The sequence below is a fragment of the Geotrypetes seraphini genome, chromosome 19 (genome assembly GCF_902459505.1).
Source record: "Geotrypetes seraphini chromosome 19, aGeoSer1.1, whole genome shotgun sequence".
Classification (NCBI taxonomy): domain Eukaryota; kingdom Metazoa; phylum Chordata; class Amphibia; order Gymnophiona; family Dermophiidae; genus Geotrypetes; species Geotrypetes seraphini.
Window position 1 is genome coordinate 10,354,310 of NC_047102.1, and position 26,653 is coordinate 10,380,962.

The following is a 26,653-nucleotide window of genomic DNA, read 5'->3' on the forward strand; positions in this document are numbered from 1 at the left end:
GTCTGAGCAAATCAGGGCCTTACAGATATCCACTTATTGGTTCCCATAATCATCATGTAAACTTTGCCCTAACACTAGATAGCAAGTGAATCTTTTAAGTGTAGTGGGGGGGGGGTGTCCCCCCCCCCCTCAAAAAAGAGGGTTACTTTGTAACCCCAAAAAGACAAATAGTATCCACATGTGGATTGTGATCGGGGCAGTATGGAGCGCAATTGTCGGGGCACCTCCCATTCAGTGCAAGCATTTGTCGTGTGCACAATTGTCAGGGCGCATTTGACGGGTCACCTTAAGTATATCATTTTGTAACCTGTTCTGAGCTCTTCTGGGAGGATGAGCTGTAAAACTAAAGAAAGAAGTTTGGCTGGCGTCGGCCTAAAATCCTTGGGCAAAATAGGAATTATTTTAAAACTGTGGAAACAAACTGATTTGATTTGCAGGATTTTTTTTTTTTTTTTTGCCATTGCCCGTGACATAAAGCTGGCCTTAAGTTTATAGTGAAAGAGCAAGGGAAAATATTTTGATTCTGTATCCGGCAGCCTGGGGCTCTTTCCATCTCTGGAAAATAAACTACCATACATTATAAAGCGTTGAATTTGGCCGCACATCCCTCGCAAGCTTACATCTGGGCTTCCAGATAGAAAACAAGGCTGGTATACTGCCGAACAGGCTGTCGGCAGGAGGCCTTTCCGTGGGGAATAGGTGTAAGAGAGTGTGAGATGAAAGAATGCAACAGGAGAGGATCCAGATGTGCAGGCCTGTGTGAAGAGCTCGGCATTCCACAGCCCCCCCCTCTCCCGCTCACCCTTCTTCTAAACCCTGACCTCTTACCTCCTTCAAATTCATTTTGCATTTGCGTTAGCGATGAAATGTCAGAAAATGGAAGCGTGTCAGGAACCGCGAGAACGTCGTTTGCCATGAGCGGATCTTTCTCTTTCTTAGCCATCTGCTGGAGCAGCTCTCGGGCCGTCCTCTCTTGGACGAGAGGTCTCTAGACCCTCAAACTCTTGCATCCAGCGCGGGAATGTTCACGGCACGCTTGCCTTTCTTTCTGCCAAAGGTCAGGCAAGTCCCTGGCAGCCGAGTTTACAGGATTCAGAGCAGAGCAAGGGACAAACTTTGGAGGAACTGGATGAGAGGGAGGGGGGGGTTATAGGAGACTTAAAGGTTCAAATATTAAGCTCTAGGGTGGGGGAGGGGAAGAAAGAGAAACTTTGGAGAGGGAGCTTCAGATCCAAAGAAGAAAGGGAGTGGAAGATAGAGAGAGAATTTTTCCAAATTCACATGTCAAACCTAACATCTAGCTTTAAATATCCTAACATATAGGGAAGTATAAAGTTAATAGATGGCTTTATAGTTCTTCCAACTAATATTTTTTAATGCATTATATAAAAGAATTCAGTATATGTTACAGTCTTACACTGAACTGAGCCGAACTGAACTTTTATTTTGCATCATTTTTATTTTTTCAGACATTCTGTAGCATACCCCCTCTTCTATGAAACCGCGCTAGTGGTTTTTAGCGCAGAGAGCCGTGCTGAATGGCCCGCGCTGCTCCCGATGCTCATTGAGTTCCTATGAGTGTCGGGAGCAGCGCGGGCCATTCAGCACGGCTGTCTGTGCTAAAAACTGCTAACGCGGTTTCATAGAAGAGGGGGGATAGTAGATGACGGCACATAAAGACCCGGATGGTCCATCCAGTCTGTCCAACCTGATGCAATCTAAAAATTTGTTGTTGTTTTTTCTTCTCCTCCTTAGCTATTTCTGGGCAAGAATCCAAAGCTTTACCTGTACTGTGCTTGGGTTCCAACTGCCGAAATCTCTGTTAAGACTTATTCCAGCCCATCTACACCCTCCCAGCCATTGAAGCCCTCCCCAGCCCATCCTCAACCAAACGGCCATATACAGACCCAGACCGTGCCAGTCTGCCCAGTACTGGCCTTAGTTCTTCAATATTTACTCTTATTTTCTAATTCTAGATCCTCCGTGTTCATCCCACGCTTTTTTGAACTCCGTCATTTTTCTCTCCACCTCTCTCGGGAGCGCATTCCAGGCATCCACCACTTTCCGTAAAGAAGAATTTCCTAAAATTGCTCTTGAATCTACCACCCTCGATCTCAAATTATGTCCTCTGGTTTTACCATTTTCCTTTCTCTGGAAAAGATTTTGTTCTACGTTAATACGTGGCTTTTATTGTGATTTAATATTGTTTCTTCTTAATAGGTAATTGTAAATCTTAATATGTAACTATTACAAGATGGCGCATGGTTAGGTTGTCAGCTGTGGTGCCTCCCGCCTTTTTCTTGTTATGCTAATATGTTAGTATGTTAATAAATGTTTAATATGGTGCTTTAGTTAGATTGTGAGCCTTTCTGGACAGATAGGGAAGTTTTAAGCACCTGGTGTTAAGCGCCTTGATCCGACAATAATTGTTCAGAAAGGCAGTATTAGAGAATGACACGGGGACAAATTTTTCCCCGTCCTGTCCCCGTGGGTTTTGTCCCTGTCCTTTCTCTATTCCTGTAAGCTCTGTAAGGTCTAGGGGTCCGGATTTTGCTAAAGGAAAATCTGGTGGATGGAGGTTGGGATGAAACAGAAGAGGCTTTCATCTTACTACAAGATCTCACAATGTTCATGATGGTTTATGATTGTAATCTGGGGCAATCTTGATCTCGGAGTATTCTAAAATCCACTTCCATCTCACATGATGCTCCATGGAGAATAGCAGTGATGTTCCGACAGCTTTGATCACTCAGTTGACTCAATAATAACAAGAGTGAAAGAGGCCTATGGCTGCCCAACAAGCATTTTCTCTTTCTTGATGTCTTAGGGGTCCTTTTATTAAGGTGTGCTAAATGCTAAGGCATCCATTATATTCTATGGGCACCTTAGCATTTAGCGGGTGCTAAGATACACACACAGTACACATGCCATTATACATGTGGCTGATCATAAAACATACAGCAGAAAAACTTTGTTTCACATTTTCTCCTTGACGTTACTCGCGTGACCATACGGTAACGTACTTGGTTAGGTTGCAAGAAGACTAGAAGTTCATCAAATCGAACCTTCTAATTTGAAAAAAAGGTTTTAATGGTGATACTGTTAGTTAATGTTTTATTGTGTTTCTTCTGTCGAAACATGCTTTAGTATTTTTAATATGTATGCATGTAATTTTGTAAACTGCATCGTTTTTATGCAGTATATAAATTTTTAACTAAATATAATAAATAAATAATTGTTTAACTCTTTTCTACATGGCAACCCAAAGAAAGCCAAAATACACTGTACATCTTTAGCCAGACCTATAGCAAGTTAAGGTACTTTCCCAGGTAAAGCTCATTTGAATTCAGGAAGTAATTTATCTACTCGAATTTAGTTGTCATTTTCAGATCTTTTACCTCCTGCTCCTCACATGCAGTTCAAAGAGACGTAGTCCACATTTATCACCAGATGCTTCTGGCATCAGCACACTCAGGGCCTGTTTTACGAAGCTGCGCTGCGGTAACGGCCCCGAAGACCATAGAGATTTAAAGGGCTTCGGGACCGTTGCCGCGCGGCTTCGTAAAACAGGCCCTCAGAGTAAGAAGAGGTACAAGGTAGGCACACAGAAAACCAGGTTTTCTACAGGAAGCAGCAGAATTTGCTCATCTGGTATGCACTTGGCTTCCACCTAGTGGCTGGCACCAATATTTACATTTTAGGCTGAAAACATAACAGACTTTAAACTGAAAAGGAAATGATTAGGGAGGACCAGAGATGCCAAGGGCCATCATATGGGTATTTTGGGGGATGTATTCAAAAATTCTTACCTATTCTTCATAAGACATTCCACTGAACATATGAAGTCCATGATAAGATGAATTACTAGATTAGGGTCACCAGACGTCCGGGAAAACTCCTTTTAGAGGACTGTCTGGATTCCTGGACGGACTTTCCAAAACTCAGCAGTTTGACTGGGGGGGGGGTGCAGAACAGGGCGGGGCCATGCATCGGATTTCTACTTCTTCAAATATGGTAACCTTATTCTAGATACTACAATGATATGACAAAATCTGAGTTCAACAACAGCTGTTTGCTCACCTGTGCGTAGTTCTCTGCTCGGGTTAAGAGGGGCAGTTCATAAGCAGTGGAGAAATGGGTGCGCACCCTGCATGATCTGTCCATACACTCTCTCTCTTCCTCATTTTGCCTTCGGTTCTGGAACCAGACCTGAGGAGACAAGCAGAGAGCAATGTCTGAGGTCCAGTGTTCAAGGTGTAGGACAGGGTCCCAAAGTCCCTCCTTGAGGGCCGAATCCAGTCGGATTTTCAGGATTTCCCCAATGATATGCACATGAAAGCAGTGCATGCACATAGATCTCATGCATATTCATTGGGGAAATCTGAAAACCCGACTGGATTCGGGCCCTCAAGGAGGGACTTTGGGGACCCCTGTGTAGGATTAACCAAGGATCATGAGCCACCAAAGCAGAATAGCCACTACGGGCTCCTTTTATTAAGGTGCACTAGTGTTTTTAGCGCGCACAAACCACGCGCCTAAACGAAAAATACTAATGTAAGCTCTATGGAGGCGTTAGCGTTTAGTAAAAGGAGCCCTATGGCTCTCACGCTCCTTTGCAAACAATAAGATACCAAATCCGTTGTGAATATTTATTTATAGCGATTAATTTTAATATGACAATCTCAATGATAGTCTATAACAATGAAAAATGTGATGACGAGGAAGGGGACAGGTTTATAATAGAAACCGCTCAGATTTGACTGTTCCAGTCATTAGCAGAAGGCACTCCCTTGAGATGAAGTGGGATCAGACTACAGGGCCTTCCTTCAGGGCAGACGGCATTCAAGTCTATGACAAGCGTGTAACAAAATAGGACGAGGGTTGCTGACCATACTTTTCCGGGCTACGTTTCCTGCGGTGGTTGTGAAATCGAAATGATTAATAAACCTGGAAATGTGCTATTGGGATCACTTTTATTTGCTCAAGTCAATTACTGTTAGATTTACTGACTTAGTAAATGATCTTTGGCTTTTATTCAATTAAATTTAGAGTTGTAGGGCTCCTTTTACAAAGGCGCGCTGGGGCCTTAACGCGGGGGCTAGCCGCTACCGCCTCCTTTTGAGCAAGCGGCAGATTTTCAGCTGGCGCGCGCTAATCCGGTGCCCTTAATGAGTTCTTGTTTTGTTTGATGAGGTATTTTTTTAAGTTAAATTTGATGGGGTACTTTTAAGTTCCGTTATTGTCCCCCTCTTTTACAAAGGAGCGCTAAGCTTTTTAGCATACGCTAAATGCTAACGCGTGCATGTTATCCTATGGCTAGCGCATGCGTTGATTTAGCACGCGCTAAATCTGCGCCAAAAAAACGCCACACGCGCCTTTGTAAAAGAGGGCCTATATCGTGATTGTAATTTTTTAAAAGTTGTTTCTATTCGGAGCCTCCTTGCACTTCCATCCTCGTCACCCCGGGCCTCCACGTTCCCGCGTTGGACGGCAGTGATTGCTATCAAATGCGTTTTGCTTAAGTGGGTGGAAGCGGAGGCCCCTGACTATTCCCTTTGGCGTTGTCCCCTTCGAAACCCATGACCACACCTCAACAGGACACCTGGAAACAATACTGGACGAAGTAGAAAAATGGATGACAAACCACAAATTAAAACTAAACTCGGACAAAACCAAATTCTTAATGCTTGCTGAAACGGATAAAAACCCATCCATAGCAGACCTGGAAATTAAAGCAATCAAATACCCAATCCAAACCTCCCTCAAAATCCTGGGAGTGCTGATAGACAGATGCTGCACTATGCAGACTCAAATCAACAAAACTACCCAAAAAGCATTCTTCACAATGCGCAACTTAAGAAAAATAAGGAAATTTCTTCGACAAAGAACACTACAGGATCATTGTTCAATCCCTTGGTACTAGGTCTTGTGGACTACTGCAATATCCTATATCTACCATGCCTTACAAACATGATCAAAAAACTACAGACCGTTCAGAACACAGCTCTCAGACTAATCTACTCCCTCGGAAAATATGACCACATCACCAACGCCTACCTAGACTCACATTGGCTACCGATTAGAGCCAGAATTCAATTCAAACTATACTGTTTAATCTTCAAAAGTATTCATCGGTACTGCTCCTGCCTATCTAAATGATCGCCTAAACCGTAACCTTCCACCCAGAATAAGAAGAACACTGACACCAATCTCATACCACCACTCAATGGCACTCATCGTAAAAAGCTTTATGATAACCTCTTAGCAACGCATGCAGCAAAACTCGAACCCTCCATCTCCAGATTGTTAACCTCAACATCCGACTACAAAGCATTCCGTAAAGAAATCAAAACGCTGCTATTCAAAAGTATATCCAATCTACCCAATCTCCCTTCTCCTCTTCCACATTACACGACCAGGTTTTGCTCACTCCCTGGCACCGTACCCTCAACCGACCAAAAAAAGGAAAAGACTATTGATATGTAATTGTAATGTAACCTGATATTATCTTCCAAAGTTACTATGTCCATTCTGTTATTAAGTCTATACCCTCAATCTGTTTTCTCCAATGTCATGTACCCTCCTGGAAATGTCCAGCTTTCTTCTTATGTAATCCGCTTGAACCGCAAGGTACAAGCGGAATAATAATCACTAATGTAATGTAATATAATGTAAATACATTGCTTTCCTGGGAACGGAGAGGAGTCCAAGACATTTCTTCCTTGCCCGGACGTGCCTTTCAGCGAATTTGGGAGCCATTTTGAAATACATTGTCCCCGGTGGCTCGTAGCTGCCTTTTGAATTGCTAGAGTCCTTTTTTTTTTTTTTTTTTGCATCAATGAGAGTGGGTGGGGGGGAGGATTGGGTTGTGGGTTGGGTGGTGGGTGGGTTTGTTGGTTTATGGTGTGAAATTTTGAGCTACCGTGTTGCTCTTTGTTCTTGTTTCCAATTGTTGTTTTTCTGATGCTCAATAAAATATATTTGACGATAAAAGTTGTTTCTTATGTTTGTTAACTGCCTAGAATAACAGAATGGGTAGTTTATAAGATGTTTGTTTTTTTAAATAAATAACACTCAGATGCAGGAGAACATATTCATCATTGCTTCACCAAAATTGATGGAATTGATCTCTAGTCCTTTAAACAAGTTCTCCTCATGGCTTCACTTCTTCTTTGCTGACAATATTTACCGTAGAGAAGCCAGCAAACATCTCAAATGCTTCCTTGGAAGGGATAAGAGACTCCATCTTCAGGCTGCCCTTGATTCCATGAATCTTGGAAATATCCCATTCAGCGAACCGACTGGATTGACACCACCATTAGGGCATCCTCCCCCACAAACGCCCACCACTATAACCTTGAACCTCAGCAACGTGTTCAGTTCAGTTCTCTACACATAGCTTTACGGGTTAAATCGTCACCGGATCTTAAGAACATAAGAATAGCCTTACTGGGTCAGACCAATGGTCCCAGTAGTCCGTTCTCACGGTGGCCAATCCAGGCCAACCCAAAGAGTAGCAACATTCCATGCTACCGATCCAGGGCAAGCAGTGGCTTCCCCCATGTCTGTCTCAATAACAGACTATGGACTTTTCCTCCAGGAACTTGTCCAACCCTTTCTTAAACCAGCTACGCTACCCGCTCTTGCCACAACCTCTGGCAACGCATTCTAGAGCTTAACTATTCTCTGAGTGAAAAAAAAATGTCCTCCTATTGGTTTTAAAAGTATTTCCCTGTAACGTCATCCAGTGTCCCCATAGTCTTTGTCATTTTTGACGGAGTGAAAAATCGATCCACTTGAACCCGTTCTTACTCTACTCAGTATTCTGTAGACTTCAATCCTATCTCCCCTCAGCCATTATATTAGGTATAATTTAGAATATATAAATATTTTTTCATCTGTTGCAATAACTTATAATTATTTCATTTTTAACTCGTACTTAGCTTTTATATGTGGTCTCAATTAGGAACATTCTACACCAACTTGTTTCGCAGAACGCTTTATCAAAGCAAAGTCCCTAATAGTGTGACGCCACCTCTCTTGACCACTTGTTTAATTGCCGGAAAAGAAAATATAAAATGCTGTTTTTGTGCAAAAACAATTGGATTGACCATAGCAGCCTGCCCTGAGGGAGCTGAGGACCCTCGTTATCCAGAAAGGAGTAATTTGCATTGCGTTTGGCTCTGCACTCACTTTGAAATGTTGGTGTCTATAGAACTGGCACGTGGCCAGTTTCATTTACATACATTTACAGTATCATTAATTATCAATCTTAATCAGTTGTGATACCCCTGAAATAACCATGTCTTTATTTTCTTTCTAAATAACCCAATGCTAAATAAATTTCTAATTCCATTGGGCAAAACATTCCACAGCTCTGCCCAGAAGCATTTGCCTTCTAGAGGAGAATAATCTACAATCTTTAACAGATGGTTTTGCTATATGGGTGCCTGAGTAGCACAGAACATGCCCACTCTCCATACCCAAACTGACGCCAGGAGTTTTCTCTGAATGCTCGCTTATTTCTTGTATTACAATACTCCCTCAAAATTTGCAGGAGTTCTGTTCCAGGAACCCCCACGAATTTCGATAAATCGTGAATGTGGTTTTTTCGCCTGTCAAAAGGCAGGAGAGGGGCAGCTGGAACGCCGGGCAGGTGAAGAGAATCACTCGCGGTCTGCTCCGACCGCCTCTTCCTGTAGTAAAGTCGGGGGGAAACACTGTATACCTCTTGAGTGTTTCATTTGGTGCCGATTGTTTGTGTCCCTGAGAAAGGCGTTTAACAATGCCGAAACTAGGATCCTTGTTGGGACTTTTATATTAACAAAGACTTTTGGTTGGTTGAAAGGACATCAACCTTGCCTTTTCTCCTTTTCTCGTTGTATCACTCTCATACCCAGACATCCCTCCTGTGCCAAAAAATAAGTAGTTTTTTTTTTTTCACGTAAGTAGCATGCAGACGTGGCAAAATTACTGTGCGATCAATGGCGTAGCGAGGATGAGTGGCACCTGGGGGTGGGGGTAGTGCCCCTCCTCTGCCCTCTTCTTCGCCCCCCCCTCCTTCTCGACCCCACTGCCGCATGCGTGCCGCCCTTCCCCCGTATCTCTTTAATTTTTTCATTGCGAACAGCGTTACGAATTTGATGCCCACGTCATGTCGGCTCTCCTTCTGATGTCACTTCCTAGATGTGGGACCCTGAAGTGACATTGGAGAGAGCGAAGGGGTGCAGGCACGTGGCAGGAGAGTCAGGATGGAGTGGAGGGGCGGAGAAGGGGATGGGTGCCAGTACCCCCACCAAGACGGCGCCCGGGGCAGACTGCTCCCCCCGCCCTCCCCTTACTAGGCCACCATGCCTTTTTTTTTTTTTTTTTTTTGCTGCAGTAAGCTTACCGAAGCTTTATAAAAGGGATCCTTAATTTTTATTGCATTTTAAGGAAACTGAAGGCAGATGCAAAAAACTGCCATGTGCCCCAGTTTCCGGAGGGAGTGTTTTGGGCATTCCTAAAATTTGAAATGATAGAAGGCATTATGCTGCTTGTTCTCCTAATTTTGGCCTCTGAAATGGGCACGTCGGGAGCTAAAGTGAACCAGGAGACAGAGTATCAGAAATTGCTGGAACCGGATCACTGGGCCCTATGGCTGTGCAACCTGTGACTTGCACTCTCCACGCTTTACCAAAGAGGGTTAAAACACTTTGCCAGGATATGATCCAGTCTTTCATGTCTCTGGTTTCCAGTTAGATGTCACCTGCTTTACGAGAGGGCGCGGAAAAGTTCTCAGCCCAAAACAAGAAGAGAATGACACTCTTTTCAGCTACGGTGACAAAATTAAGGAAGTTGGTTGGTTGAGCCAAGTATAGGACAATCAAGTCATTGTGACATCACTGAGGAGGTTGTCTCTTATTGGTGGAATGAGGCATTATGACATCACAATCTGGTTACCAGCCCAAACAAGAACAGAATGAGTGGATATGGTCCAATTAATGATCTGAACCAACGTCAAACATAAGATTTCGTTTCTGCAAATTAGTACTTAAGGAAATAAGGTAGCTTTCAAAATTTAACTTTCAAAATCCTATATGGTATCCTCCCTCCCTTTATCCCTCTTTCTTGGAATTCCTCAAACCCTAATACCACCAGATCCTCCCACAAATTAAAACTATCCTTCCCTCGCTAAAAGGCATTTCCACACAGGAAAGCTAGGGACCTCCCTCCCCTTCAAAATCACTGAGCTCTGGAACAACCTTACCTCCCCTCTTCGGAACTTGAGCTCTCTCCAAGTTTTCCGCAAACATCTGAAAACCTGGCTTTTCTCAAAAAATGCGAGTTTCCCTCCAATTTAGGATTCAAGGAAACTCTTATATCTTGGCATCCCAAGTCCTCTAAATTTTCTTCACACTTCTACCTCTAACCCTCTGTTGTAGTTCCTTCCTATTTCTCCTACTGTAAACCGCGTCGAGCTCTACGAACGTGGAGATGATGCGGTATACCAAACCTAAGGATTAGATTAGATTAGATTAGATTAGCTCTCTTTTCAGCTACAGTGGCAAAATAATGCTCAGAATTTAGAAGGTTGGTTGGGCTGAGAACCTTTCAGCACCCCCCCCCCCTTGTATGAAAACAGAACTTTTTCTTCTTATTTTGAAGCCTCCCTTGCTCTGTCTCTTCAGAATGAGAAGTGAGAAAGTCCTTGACCTCTGCCCTAACGAATTTCAATTGCTTTAACTTAAGAAATGCAGCAGCGTGCAGCTTCCCCGGGTCAATCCGAGAAGAGGCGATAAAAGCGTAAGTCACGGGCGACATTAAAGGGCTCGGCCGGCTGTACAGCTGTCAGCTGCTCTTAATGGGACCAACAGACTGTTCCTCTCAAGCACTAACCCAATGTGGGGTCCAGCTTACTCTGTACCATCCCTCTGGTTTAAGTTTGGCACGGTGAGTTTGTGCCCGTGTGCGTTCTGACATTGTAAAGCTCCCCACGTCAGCGAGAGGAACCGTGATGACAACTTTTGAGTTTCTATGAAGCGCCTTTCAGGGTCTGGCTGTCTTTCTCCTGCTCCCAGGGTCAGATGAGCAGGAGAATCCTGCAGGGGGGGGGGGGAGGAGAGGGGATCAGAGCGACTCTCCTCGTGTAATTTTAATAGACTTATGCAGGAAACGGCAATGAACGGAAGGACCCAGTAATCAGTGCCTGAGCAAGCGATCGTTGTGGCGCAGTGGTTGGTTCTACAGCCTCGGCACCCTGGGGTTGTGGGTTCAAACCCCGTGCTGCTCCTTATGACCCTGGGCAAGTCACTAATCCCCATTGCGCCAGGTACATTAGATAGATTGTGAGCCCACCGGGACAGATAGGGAAAATGCTTGAGTACCTGATTGTAAAAACCGCTTAGATAACCTTGATAGGCGGTATATAAAAATCCTAATAAACTTGAATAAACTTAACCAAATGATAAACTTCTGTTCCACTATCAGACCTGCATTCGTTCCTTAAATTCCAACTATTTTGCAAAACTCTGAAAACATCCCTGTTTGCAAATTATTTTGGAAATCGTTCTTCTTAAGTTTCCTAGGACTATTTCTATTTTGTTTACTCTTTTTCTTCTTATCCCTTTTTTTTTTATGTACCGTGGGGCCTTGGAATCCGAACTTAACCCGATCCAGAACCCCGTTCGAGTTCCAAGACAATTTTTCCCTTTGAAAATAAAAGAAACTGGATCAATCCGTTCCTTGGTCCCACCGGCATAGACGGCAAGATCGGGCCCCTCATTGCCATAGTCGGCAAAGGCAGCGAGATCGGCAGCGGGAAGCGTTGCTCAGCCCAAAGCTTCCCTCCGACGTGAACCGCCCGGGCGGAGACAGGAAGTTGCGTCAGAGAGGAAGCTTTGGGCTGAGCAACGCTTGCAGTTCCCGTACGCTCGGATTCCGAAACGGCGTTCGGATTCCGGGGCAAAATGTTATTTAAAAAAAAATAAATAGTTCGGATTCCAACTTGTTCGAGTTCTGGGGCGTTCGGATTCCGGGGGTACCACTGCACTTTTATTTTTAATCATTGTTAACTGAGTCGAGCTCCTGTTTCGGTGATGACCTGGTCTATAAATCCAAGGTTTAGTTTTGTTTTAGTTTAAATTTAGCCCTCTACTGCTACCGATTTCTATAGTATTACTAGACATACACAGCACTGTACATTAAACATATAAGAGATAATCCCTGCTCAATAGATCTTACAATCTAATTAAAACAAACAGGATAAATAAAGGTTAGGGAATTTCCCACAGAGGGAATGATAAAAACAAGACACGGCTACTTTGCAACTGAGTGGGAGTTTGGAATTAAGAGGAGCCTCGGGAAAAAGTGGGCTTTTAGCCTGGATTTGAAGACTGCCAAAGACGGAGCTCCACAGGCTTTGCAAGTTTTATGTACAAGATGCAGGATCTCAATCAAAAACTATTAGTGTAGCCTTGTGCCTTCCAGGCTGACGTTAAATCCGATACTCTTTCCAAAGGCTATAATCTACAGGACCTCTGGTGGGAGAGACTATTTGATTTCCTCACAATGACTGGTTGATTCCTAGATATTTTTTAAAGTAGATTGTACACAAACAGGAACACAAAACACAGTGGAGTGTGCGACAATAGATCACACATTTTGCAGGGGAACCATTAGGAAAAGGTTGTATTTCTTGGTTATACAAAATTATAATGAAGATAAATTAATCAACACCTCATACATGAAAGCATGGGAAAGAGATCTGGGGAAGGAATGGTCTATAGATGAATGGGGGGGGGGGGGGTAATTGTATTGCATCTTTTTCAGACAGCTAGAGCAGGGGGTCTCAAAGTCCCTCCTTGAGGGCCGCAATCCAGTCGGGTTTTCAGGATTTCCCCAATGAATATGCATGAGATCTATGTGCATGCACTGCTTTCAATGCATATTCATTGGGGAAATCCTGAAAACCCGACTGGATTGCGGCCCTCGAGGAGGGACTTTGAGATCCCTGAGCTAGAGCTACCACTTTAGTGGAAAATGCTATCAACTCTTAACACGTTGGTATACTACTCCGGTCTTAATTCGCAAATGTAATAAGCAGAGTGATGCTACCTGCTGGAAAGAATGTGGTGGGAATGTCAAAAGGTACAGAGATTTTGGGAACAAGTATTTGGTTATGTGAGCAGATTAATTCAAACTCCACTTAAATTGAATGCCGAAAGGGCACTATTGGGAATAGACAGGTATAGAAAATTGAATGAATAAATAAACTTTTGGATTTGGCATTTATAGCTGCCAGATTGACATTGGCTCAGCAATGGCGCATGCAAGATGTACGAGATACGAGGGAATGCCTGGGAATAGTTTGTGAGAAATATAGATTATCGGCCTTAGTAACAAATCAATGGGCAAAGGTTAACGATATATGGGAGAGTTATATTCAAATAGAAAAAGAAGCTTAATGAAGAATATGTTGTCTTATTTTGATAGATAGGGGATCCAGGTCTCCTGGGATGGGGGAGGTAGGGGATAGGATTGTTTTAATAGTAGGATAAAAAAGCTGCAATATCTTTATTAGTTTATTAAGATTGTGAATCACATTCAATGTTGACTATGGGGTTTAGTGAGATTGCTGTATTAGAATAAAATTATTAAATAAAGAATTAAAAGATCACACATTTTGCTTGCAAATTCAATGTAATAACAAACCAAGGAGTCCTTTTATGGAGGTGCTCTAACTGATTTAGTGCATGCAAATGCTAGAAAGCTAATTTTATACTTATGAGCTTCTTAGCTTTTGGCATGCGCTAAATCAGTTAGAGCACCTCCATAAAAGGACCCATAAAGGGGTTTGAGACGTGTCTACCGCCTTTTTGAGCCACACTCAAAGCGGTTTACATACGGGTACTTCAAGCATTTTCTCTGTCCCGGTAGGCTCACAATCTATCTAATGTACCTGGGGCAGTGGAAGATTAAGTGACTTTCCCAGGGTCACAAGGAGCAGCGTGGATTTGAACCCACAACCTTAGGGTGCTGAGGCTATAGCTCTAACCACTGTAAAATGAGCTGGACACTTCATTTTCTCAGTGGTCAATTACGGGTGCAAAAGCTGGACACTACGGGGAAAAAAAGACAGAAAGAAGACTGACTCGTAGAGAAGGATTTTATATGTGCTCTGGACCGCCAGAAGAACTAACATATCGATTCTGGAAGAGATCAAACCGGCTTTGTCACTCGAAGCCCAAATGATGACGTTACGACTGTCTTATTTTGGTCACACCATCAGAAGAGAGAGATCACTGGAGAAGGACGTTGTGTTTGGGAAGATCAAAGGAACTGGGCAAAGAGGGCAGGATATGCTGAACACAACCATGAAGATGACGTTGGAGGATCTTACCGGACGAGCACAAAACCGATCTCACTTTAGATCTGTAATTCATCAAGTCACTAGGACTTGAGCACGAGTCGATGGCACCTAACTAAAGTGGGCAAAAAATTTGGTCCTATTCAATTGAGAAACCGAAAGACTGTAACAGCTTTAAACTGAAAACAAAACATTTATCTCCAAGCCCACATCAGAAGTACCTCTGATCCAGATTGAAGGAGACATTTCATGAAACTGCAATAAATGGTTACAGCTGAACCAGCCCCTCAGGAGTCTAAGGTTTTCTCCTTTATCCCAGATTAGCATGGTAGGAACATTTCTGGAATTTTTAGGCTGAACCCTTCCAGGGTTATTATCAGTTGTTAGCTTTGAGTAAAACACGGAGATGGCCTCTTTTTGCCTACTAACTCCAAGCTGGATCCAACATAAAATTTAGTTTTCAGATATAATATCTCTACACTGGCCATATTCAACCAGCTAAATTCAAGACTCTCTCCTCTGTTCAGTGGTATACTTAACGCGACCATAAGTCCTGTTTTTAATGCACCTTAGTAAAACCAGGCCTAAGGTACTACGCAACTTCTGACGTATCAAGAAATTTCAGTCAAAACTTCCACCAATACCCTTTCGAGGCTGTTGCCTATGCGTTTCACGACTCTTTTGCTTTCTTGTGTGGTGGATCTGTGTGGTCCTTGATGATTTTGACTTCAATAGACGTTGCTGCTCCCGAACGAATTAAAAAAAACAAAACTGGACAGGGCCTGATCACCTGTTGTATGTCTGTTATTTCGAACTATGTATTATAGCTAATCTTTTGTAAACTGCATTGTAAACTGCATTCTAGACGGGTAATTGCGGTCTAGAAATAAATTCTTATGTTACGTTATGTTATGAATCACACTGTAGCCCGTACTACCTTAGTTTCTGTATCTCGTTTTTTGTCTATTATTATGTAAGTAACCTTGCAAATCCATTCTGAGCTCTCTGGGGAGGACGGGGATATAAAACAAATTAATTAAATAAGTGGATGGGAGGAAGAGCTACGTACTTGAAGACCATTTCTCAATAGAAGAAGAGAATGAATTTTGAAACGCCCTCGCACCAATAAAAAGTTTGAAGGCAGGCTGGACGTGATGGACATGCCTCAGTGGCTCCCCTTCAGCTCATTTGAACGCCAAGCGGCCTCAATATAAAAATGAGTGAAGATCACTGTATTAAAGCCTACTATATTGAATATGAAATCTACTGTAAGGCCACCAGATGGCACTATCATGTTTGCAGGGTCACGTGTGTGTGAGCTGCTTTTCTTCTTACTATTCTTGCTGAAACGTTCATAGAGAAGCTGCTATTACTCACTTTCGAGCTGTAATAAGGTGAAAAGCCCTTTATGCTATATAAAGTATTTTGTTCTTGAATAAGAACATGAGAAAAGTCAAACTGTATCAGACTGAGATCCACTGAGCTTAGCATCCTAACAATGGTCAGTCCCAGGACCAGCTTTAACAATTAGGCAAACTAGGAGGTCGCCTAGGGGGTGGCAAACAGCAGCTGCAGTAAAAGCAAAAGAGATCTTGACAGCCACACAGACTCGGAAAACCATCAACCCAGCTCTGCTCAGGGTTTGCAACAGATGGTGTTTTTATAGGACCATTGTGGAGGGATGACCTAGGGGTAGCCATTATTGTTGAGTTTATTTATGACAATCATAGGGAGGAGGGGTAATAGGAGCCCGAAAGGTAATTGAGAGGAGAGTGGCACAAGGTTAAAAGTGCCTACTGACTAGGGTTACCAGATTTTCCTGAAGGAAAATGCCACGCCCCCAGCCCGCCCAGTTCTACCCTTCCCACCCCCAGCCTCATCCCCTTAACCTGTTCATGCGTCGGGATGGCATCCGCATGTGTGGATTCGACATGACATTGCGTGTGTCCGCGTGACATCACCAGTTTGTATCCGCAATGTTCGCGGAGACAGTCCCAGCGTCGGAAACCTTTCAAAGCCCGGACTAAGTGCCAGGTTTTGAAAAGCTGTCTGGACCCCTAGATATGTCCTCAAAAGGAAGACATGTCCAGGGCCACTCTGAGTTAAAAGTACCAGTTGGATCCCATATAATGGACCCTTTCTCATAGCACATTTCCAGGGATGAGCAATGGGTTCTTTTAAGTCTATCTGGTTCATAGGGTTTTTTTATAGACATTTCCTTCAGAAACTTTGTTATGGTACAACAATTTTTATTGAACAAACAGACAGAAACGGGTCATGCAACATAAGTTACATGAAATGTTCAAAAGATTTTGTATTCAACAGCAATATGCAGCACCTTATTCCCCCCCCCCCCCCCCAAGAAGGACAGTAAAAGAACATGCCGGAAAGAGCAAAGCAAGACACTGTACCCACCCCCCCTTAGCCCTCTCCCCGTCTTAATAAAGTGTAATGACAGACACAGCAAGGAAAGGCAACCAGGATACTGACATGGTAAAGAAATAAAAAAGTCAAAAGCCAACAAGGTTAAATACAGAGAGGAAAAAAGAATCATAAATCCCCCCCCCCCTCCCCGTCCCTTTTTAGGATTGAAACAGTTTTTATTTTATGGATAATAAGCAAACCAACAAGAAACATAGGCCAGTTCACCAAACACAAAGCAGATGGAAAAGTCCCAGTTAAAACAGGAGCATCGCAGTAAACAAATAAGACAATGGCACAGAATCTTCCCCAACCCAATCGCAGAGTAAAGATACAAACACCGCCATCTCAGGGCCCTGGACTCTTATGGGCCCCAAGGATTCATAACCCCTCCCCCCCCAACCCCCACCCGCCCAAGAAAGTAACAAACAAACACAAATCCTGCTAAGTTAAATCATCTTGACCATAAGAACATAAGAATTGCCGCTGCTGGGTCAGACCAGTGGTCCATCGTGCCCAGCGGTCCGCTCACGCGGCGGCCCTTAGGTCAAAGACCAGTGCTCTAAATGAGTCCAGTCTCACCTGCGTACGTTCCAGTTTAGCAGGAACTTGTCCAACTTTGTCTTGAATCCCTGGAGGGTGTTTTCCCCTATAACAGCCTCTGGAAGAACCTTCCAGTTTTCTACCACTCTCTGGGTGAAGAAGAACTTCCTTACGTTTGTATGGAATCTATCCCCTTTCAACTTTAGAGAGTGTCCTCTCGTTCTCCCTACCTTGGAGAGGGTGAACAACCTGTCTTTATCTACTTTGTCTTGAATCCCTGGAGGGTGTTTTCCCCTATGACAGACTCTGGAAGAGCGTTCCAGTTTTCTACCACTCTCTGGGAGAAGAAGAACTTCCTTACGTTTGTATGGAATCTATCCCCTTTCAACTTTAGAGAGTGCCCTCTCGTTCTCTCTACCTTGGAGCGGGTGAACAACCTGCCTTTATCTACTAAGTCTCTTCAGTATCCATCGAGTTCTATAACTGAGGGGCTGTAGTGAAGAATATTGACCAAAGTATGGTGTCCTGTATTATCTTTTCTGGTGATGGCATAGCTAAAAGATGTTGATTTTGGGATCGGAGTACTCTATTAGGTGCGTAAGGAATTATTAATCTGTTTATGAATTCTGGTACGAGATGCCTCTTTCTGGCCTGACGGATGATTACATCCTAACCCTCGGACGCATTTCAGCCTGTCACCTCCACTTCAAAGAAAACAACCCCTATCAGATGTTCATTTCTTTGCAGGTGGAATTACTTCACCACAATCACCACCGGTGCCTCTGGCTTGTCCTTCATTGTACAGCCCACCAGGGCGAGGAGAACAGGACTAGAATTCATCGCAAAAGAAGATGAAACCAGATCCTGCTGTATCAGTGGGCTGGGAATGGGCTGAATGTCTTGAGCTTGTTTTCATTTCATGTTTAATTTCCTGCAGGGCTTAGCTCAGGCTTTCTGCTCCTTCCACTGGCTTCTTGAGAGTTTTAAGAAGGGAAAGGGATCGAGATATACGACCACTTTCTGTTCACAATGAGAGAAAGGAGGAGGCGGAAAGCCTGCTATCAGTGTCAGGGGGCTAATATTTCCCTCGGCTTTCGTGCTCACCAGAATGGGATTACAGGGTTGAGATTTTAAAATGTTTTGTTAACGTATCGTGGAGGGCAGCAGTGGTCTGAGGAAGCCTGCACTGTTCGATGAATATTTAGCTTACATTCTCTGGCACTGAACTGGTGGGAACTCTGATGAGTTTTATAGTTTTCAAACACTATTTTGTAGATCATTTTTGAATGTGTGTGTTCAGCATGAAGGACACGTCAGAAAATGCCACTGAAATGGATTGGATTGAATGCATTCCTTTTGCAGGTCAGAGCAGAAAACGGGTCAGTTTCTAATAGGAATGGAGATCTGGCCTAAGGTGATGGCGGTGAGCACGGCTTGTGTCTTTGGGGAAAATTGCTACCTTCCATCGCCCCAGAGACCACCCATAATTAGGGTTATCAGACATCTGGAAAAACCCGGACATGTTCTCGTTTGGGCATTGACGGATCTGATTAAGACTCAGACTGAGAAAAAGTAAAGGACTAGCCTAGGGGTTAGAGCAGGGGTGTAGCCATGGAGCAGGCCTGGCCTGCTGAGTTTGAGTTCAGGACCGCCTGTCCACCACAGGCTGGGAACCCCTGGATGTCAAGTCCAGTGCTCTAACCCAGTGGCAAAACCAGACAGCCAATTTTGGGTAGGCCTGAGCCCAAAGTAGGCGGACATCTCTCTCTCTTTCTTTCTCTCCCTTCCCCCCCCTCAGCCCATGCAGCAGTCTCTCTTTCCCTCCCTTCCCTCCCCCAACCCATGGAGCCTGTTTCTTTCCCTCCCTTCCTCTTCCACAGTGAGTGCAGCATTTTCAGGTTGCCAGCAATGGTTCCTCCATGCTGCTGGTGGCTGACCTGAAAGTCTTTCCTCTGACACATTTGCATTTTGCATCAGATGGAAGGCTTCCAGGTCAGCTGCCGGCAGCATGTAGGAACCACTGCTGGCAACCTGAAGATGCTGCACTCACTGTGGAAGGGGGAAGGAAGGGTAAGAGACAGGTTACATGGGTTGGGGAAGGAAGGGAGGGAAAGAGAGACCGCTGCATGGGCTGAGGGGGTGGGAAGGGAGAGAAAGAGAGAGAGATGCCCGCCTACTTTGGGCTCAGGCCTACCCAAAATTGGCTGTCTGGTTTTGCCACTGAGTTAGAGCACTGGACTTGACATCCAGGGGTGCTCAATTCAAATGCCACTGCTGTTCCTTGTGATCCCGGACAAGTCACTTAACCCTCTTTTGCCTCAGATGCAAAAACTAGATTGTGAGGCCTCCAAGGACAGGGAGATACTTAGGAGCTCATTTGTTAAGGCGCGCTAACCAATTTAGCATGCGTGTTAAATGCTAAGGCACCCATAGAATATAATGGATGCCTTAGCATTTAGCACGTGTTAATCTTTAGCGCATGTTACATTGGTTAGCGCGCCTTCATAAAAGGACCCCTTAGACTTGAATGGAACTCATCTTGGCCTATGACTGAAAAAGGAGTGACCAAATCAATAATTACGCCCAATTGAAAACGTAGGGCAATCCCTCCATATCTAAAAGAAGTGCTTGACTCATTGGCGATACTTTTTGGGTTATGCCTTAAGGCCTTGGTTTTATAAATGATGCCTAGTGGCCTCTTGGTGCGGTTCTCAATCAACTTTCAGGTGCTATTTATAGAATCACACCTGGCGACGTTTAACTCGACTTAGACGCTAGTAGGAATCATAATATTAGGTGCCGGTATATTATGCCAGGGTTTTCTTGGCTTAATTTACCGGCACCTAACGCATTCCACGCCCAAATTCCTAACCCGGCCTACTTTTAGTCTAAGCGCCTTGCCAATTTCCATATGGGACTTAAATGAATCATTTAAAAAAAAAAATTGACTTTTAATGTCGTTTTCAATCATCACACCGATTAAACCAATTAAAATCTTTTAGCATTCCGTGCAAAAATCAGCCAGGCGCTGCCAATCAAGGCACCATTTATAGAATTGAGGCCTAACTGTTTAGCATTCAGGTTGCTTGTTCCGGCTTACCTGCACTCGAGCCTCCGTTAGGTCTGTCCGCATTGCCAGCTGCTCCCTGGCATAGACATCGGGATAGTGGGTCTTCTGGAAGACCTTCTCCAGCTCTTCCAACTGGTAGCTGGTAAAGGTGGTCCGGTTTCTCCTCTTTTTGCCCTTGTTGCTTTCAGAATCAGCCTTCTCCATTGGGCTGGGCAGGTTAGTGCTTGCTCTGTCCTGGGCTCCTTTCACCCCCTCCTTCACCGCGAGGTAGCCGCTATCCATCCCCACAGAGTCACTGTTTGGGGTTAACTCAGGATCTGCCAAGGTCCTTTCTTTAGCTGAAGAATCAAAATAAAAACGTTATCAGACAGAATTAGGAGCAGGGAAATGATTGATGCAAATGATTTTCACTGGACACAATTCTGCTATACCAGTGGTCTCAAACTCCAACCCTTTGCAGGGCCACATTTTGGATTTGTAGATACTTGGAGGACCTCAGAAAAAAATAGTTAATGTCGTATTAAAGAAATGACAATTTTGCATGAGATAAAAACTCTTTAGAGTTTATAAATCTTTCCTTTTGGCTAAGTCTTAATAATAATAATATTGTAATTTATCGCTAAAGAGACATATGATCAAGAAATGGTTTTATTTTACTTTTGTGATTATGATAAAAATACCAAGGGCCTCAAAATAGTACCTGGCGGGCCGCATGTGGCCCCCAGGCCGTGAGTTTGAGACCACCGTTCTATACTCTTGTTCTTTTTTTTTCTCAACTGTACTGTATATCTATTTCACCATTTTATGTTCCAAGTTTCCAAGTTTAATTTAAAATTTGATAAAACGCTTATAAACATTCTGAGCGATTTACATTAAAAAAAATAGTTAGGGTAAAACCACAGAGACCATATTAAAAGACAAAACAATCACTAAAAGGAAAGAGGGTTGAACTACATAACAAGAAAGGAAATCAGGTGACAACAAATCATACAGAACAAATCATAAAAATCATATTCAATGCCAAAAAATACGATCACGTATCGCCCCTACTTCAAAAAGCTCATTGGCTCCCTGTCGAGCACAGAATAAATGATAAAATTCTTTTATTGACTTAAAACCCGTTTAAGTAACCAACCCGAATTTGTCAATAGTCTAATCATACCCTACTGTCTGTCTAAAGCCCTTTGTTCTATGTCTCAAAATCTCTTAACGATCCCTTCTTTAAAGTACATCAATACTGGTCGCCGTACTTTAAAAAGGATATGGCGATACTCGAGAGGGTCCAAAGGAGAGCAACAAGGATGATTAAGGGCATGGAGAACCTTTCATATGCCGAAAGGTTGGACAAGTTGGGGCTCTTTACCCTGGAAAAGCGGAGACTTATAAAATCATGAAAGGCATAGAGAAGGTGGAGAGGGACAGATTCTTCAGACTAGCGGGGACAACAAAAACACAAGGCCATTCAGAAAAATTGAGAGGAGACAGATTCAGAACAAATGCTAGGAAGTTCTTCTTCACTCAGAGGGTGGTGGACTTCTGGAATGCACTTCCAGGAGAGGTGATAGGATAGTGTACATTATTGGGGTTTAAAAAGGGACTGGATGACTTCCTGAAAGAGAAGAGGATAGCGAGTTACTTACGGGACATTAAGTAAATGGGATATAAACATCCTAGGTAAGGAGCATTTACAGGTTATGGACCTGGTGGGCCGCCAAGGGAGCGGACTGCTGGGCGTGATGGACCCCTGGTCTGACCCGGCAGGGGCAATGCTTATGTTCTTATTAGATCCAATAACTTCACGGTAACTGCCCCTTCTCTTTGGAACCCTAACCCTAATCATCTCCGTTCAGAAGTATCTCTTCCTCAATTTAAAATTAAGTTAAAACATTCTTATTTCAAGACACCTTTGACACCTAACTGCCCTTATTAGGGCTAAATTTTAAATTTATTTTTTATTTTTTTAAATCCCCTTCCTATCGTACCTTACCTTCCATGTTCACTTTACTTTAACCATTGTAATTCATCTCTTTCCCCCCCCCCCCTCTTGTTCCTGTTTGTTTAAAGTTTGTGTATTACTTGTCTTGTAAACTCATCATGAGATTCATTTATGTAAGTTTGTATTGTCTGTTCCTTATTAGTACTTATTTGTACACCGCTCAGAAGTTTAATTGAGCGGTATAAATTTTTTTCAATAAACTTGAACATAAAATCATAGGGGAGGGTTAGGTGGTAGCCTAAGAAAGGCTGGTTGTAACTGTGGTTGTATTGATTTAAGGATCGGAGGTTTATCTTTGAATTTAGCTCTCAAAAAACATCTTGAAAAAGGAAACTTTTAAGGGAGCTCTTGAATTTATCTAATCAACTTTCTTCTTTAATAAAGGACGGTAAGTGGTTCCATGTTTGCCGCGCGGGTACTGAGAAAATTTCGGCTCTTCTTTTGTTGATGATTTGTAAAGAGGAAGTAGCCAAAAGATTATGATCTGCAGATCTTGGCGTCCTCAAGGGACCAGAAGGGATGAGTAGCTTCTGAAGGAAGATCGGTTGTTGTGACTGACGGATTTTGAATGTCAGAAGTGAAATGTTATCTTCATTTATGTCCATAGTAGGTGGTGTAGAATGGAGCATGCAGAGATGCCAAGTTGCCCAATCCTGGATGTCTAACTTTCCATCCTGAGGCATTATGGGACTTGTAGTACTGATTTTTTTTTTTTTTAATTTATACAGATTTAATAGTTACAGTATCAGATGATACCAAGGAAAAAAAGGATTCTTAACATAATTTAACAGTATTTATACATACAAAACAAAATTCTTTTCAAAGCCCACAACAATGGGGAGACATGGCACCATTTCTAATTACAAAAAGATAAGAAGAAAACAAAGAAATGGTTCTTGATTCATACTTTTATGAATATTAAACCCTTCAATACTACTTTTACCTCCTACAATTTCTCAGTTGTGAAACAACGAAAAGTAAAATCATTTCTGTTCTCTAGCTAATAAAAACTGTTGCAATTGAATGGGGGGTCCCAAAATACATATTCAATGTCTTGTATTTTGACAAGACATTTACATGGAAATTTTAAGTAATATGATGCTTCAAGAGCTAAAACCCTTGTTTTTAACTTTAGAAATTCTTTTCTTCTCAATTGCGTAGCTCTTGATACATCAGGAAAAATCCTAACCAAATCTCCACAAAATTTTGTCAGTCTATTTTTGTACTGATTTCAATAGGCAGGATCAGTCACTATAAATCTCACTTTGACACAAACAGAGAAAACGCTTGTGGAAAATTCAGTGAACAATGGCAAGGCATGGAGACATGTTCAATGTCAATCTTAGAGAATCCTACAAGTGGTACAACAGAGGGTGGGAGGGAGCACAGGATGGCACAATTTATAACGCATGACTGCATGGACTTAAATAATTGCATGATATAGTCAGATAGAATCTAATGTATTTAAAGACAAAGTTTTTAAGTTTATCACAAGTAGGTGAAATTTTAAGGAGATTTCATGAAACGATTGATTACATAAGGAGATGGGTTGTTTTGTTTTTTGTTTTTTTGCCAATGACGTTGTGATCTTTCACGTTCTGATACCAGCTGCATTTCTGAAGCTTTTTCCACCCCAGGAAATAATCAATCAAATACAAAATAATTTATTAAAATAAGTTGGGTATCGTAGGTCACCCAGCAGTGGGTTTGGTTAAATATTGAATATGTGGTTATTGTTACTTCTTGACTTAAATATAGAAAGATTTATAGAGCATTGGTATATCATTAGACCTGCTCAGTGCAAGGGTTGTGGGCACCCTAGGGGTACCTTCGGCCTTACAGCCCCCCTCAATTAACTTCGAGGGTCATTATTGACTTGCTCATGATGGACAAACCAGAAGTTAGTTTCATCTATATTTATTCTGCTGCTAAATATTTTCCCTCTCAGCCCAACCAACCAACTTCCTAAATTCTGAGCGTTATTTTGCCACTGGAGCTGAAATGAGTGCTATCTTATTTCATAAAGTGCCAATTTGCAGAAACAAAATTCTGGGTTGTTTTTTTTTTCCCTTCATTGTTTCAGATCATTGATTGAACCATATCCATTTTATTCTCTTCTTGGGTGGGCTGAGAACTTTTCAGCACTCCCTCATAGTGTGAAGAGTTTCTGTCTCTGGTAAACAGAGCTGGTATTGTGACATCATAATGCCTCATTCCACCAGTAAGAGCCAACCTCATCAGTGATGTCACAATGGCTTGATTATCCTATTCTTGGCTCATTTTTATTACATAGGAGGGTGTGCTGAAAAGTTCTCCTAAATTCTGAGTGTTATTTTGTCAATGTTGCTGAAAAGAGTTATCTTATTTCTTTAAGTGCCAATTTGCAGAAACAAAATACAGTACTATATTTTGACATTGTTTCAGATCATTGATTGAAACATATCCACATCATTCTCTTCTTGGGTTGGGCTGAGAATTATTCAGCATCCCCTCGTATGTTGACTGCCTCAGAACTGATCTCTTTCTCATTTCAAACTGAATATTCCGTGCCGGAAACAGCTGCTAGGAATACCGTGGGCAGCCAAGAAATCGAACAGATGGGTCACTGACCAAATAAAACCTTGATTTTCACTAGAAGCTCACCATTAGACTGAAGCTATATCGTATTTTGGTCAAATCATTTGACAGCCGGAGACTCTGGAAAAGGCAATTATGCTAGGAAAGAGTGTATGCAAGACCATCAATAAGACGGATTGACACAATCACAACAGCAAAGAATGTGCTCCATTAAAAAGCCTCCGTACACAGATAGAAGACGGGAAGTTCTGGAGAAAGTCAATCTGTATGGTTGCCAGGTGTTGACTTTGACTTGAAGCCAATTAATCAATTGTCATCCCACTCTGCTTCTCTCTTCAAACGGTATACCGTACTCCCCCGAAATTCGCGGGGGTTATGTTCCAGGAGCACCTGCAAAGTTCAGAAAACCGTGAATATTGGAGGCGGGGATCGGAGGCGAGAGAGGCCACTTTGCTGCTTGCGGAGAAATCGTGTATCACAAGGGTCCGGTAGATTCATTGACTGGGATTCACGAATCACAGGGCTTGAATTAGTTTTGCTTATCTACAGGACTCTTTCATCAGAGGAAACCACAGCGCCACACTGCAGCCTATCGAATAAGCTCCCAATAGGTGGATGAACTGGGGCTGCGACCTCGGAACTGCGAGTTCGCGGGGGAGTGCTGTGTGTCAAAGCATGTATTATATTCCAGTTCCTACCTATACCTCCCCACTCTGTTCTTATTCTCCTATGCTCCCGCCTTTCCCTTTTTTGATCTCGGTCTTTTCCTTGCTGCCACACTCCCAACACTAAACAGACCCCCTCTCACTACTGTACCTTCTCCTTTCCTCCAGAACCCTTCCTCCCCTTCCACCAGAACAAATTCCTTCCTAATGTTCAAGACACTCCATCCATCACCGGTCCAGCTTTAAAACCCACCTCTTCAAATCGCTCATCCTGAAACATAAATCCTTGGATTTTCATTTCTCATCCCGTGCCTCTCTTATCTCGGCACTGTCAGAGAGTACTGACGTACAGAATTTCTCTACTTTTTTGGTTTCTATAATGTACTGAGTAAAGTTTCATAGAAAAATAAAAAATAGCATTGTTTAAACTGCTCTGCTGATCGCCTAAGAAAGCAACAGGTTGAAAAACGAGGAAACCAGGGTTTAAATCCCACTGTAGCTCCTTGTGACTTTGAGCAAGTCACTTAACCCTCGATTACTTCAGGTACAAATTTAAAAATTAGTGCGCACTAAATGCTAACGCATTCATAGCTAAAACAGCTAGCACGCCTTAGTAAAAGGACCCCATAGGTATCAGCATAGTGATAAAATGACACATTAATACAATTAAGATGTTATTTTTATCACTAACTCATGCTATTATAGCCCAAGTCTCATTTTATTCAGTAAAATAATATATCATAACTGTAGCCTATATTCATAACTTCATCTCTTTATTAAAGAAAAGAAAGAAATGTCTCTAGAAATCGATATCACTGTAATAAAAGTGAGCCAAGTACAAGACAATCAAATCATTATGACATCACCAATGAGGTTGGCTCTTAGGCATTGGTGGAATGAGGCATTATGACATCACAGTCGCAGTTCCATATTCCAGAATCTGAAGCTCCTCATGCTAGTTTAGCACAGGTTCCATTTTATGCAATGCGACCTAGTTACTAATAACTGAGGTCAACTGTGAAACAACATCTTAA

General features: G+C 42.7%; 1 protein-coding gene across 1 annotated transcript in view; it reads right to left on the reverse strand.

The window, feature by feature from the left end:
- The window catches only part of LOC117352340 (homeobox protein aristaless-like 4), a 37,327-nt gene that overhangs the window by 7,843 nt on the left and 2,831 nt on the right, over positions 1-26,653 (reverse strand). The window contains exons 2-3 of the mRNA XM_033928767.1: positions 20,412-20,719; positions 4,081-4,209 (exon numbers count right to left, since the gene is read on the reverse strand). Coding sequence (XP_033784658.1) covers positions 4,081-4,209; positions 20,412-20,719 — 437 coding nt within the window. The remainder of the gene's footprint in view (positions 1-4,080; positions 4,210-20,411; positions 20,720-26,653) is intronic.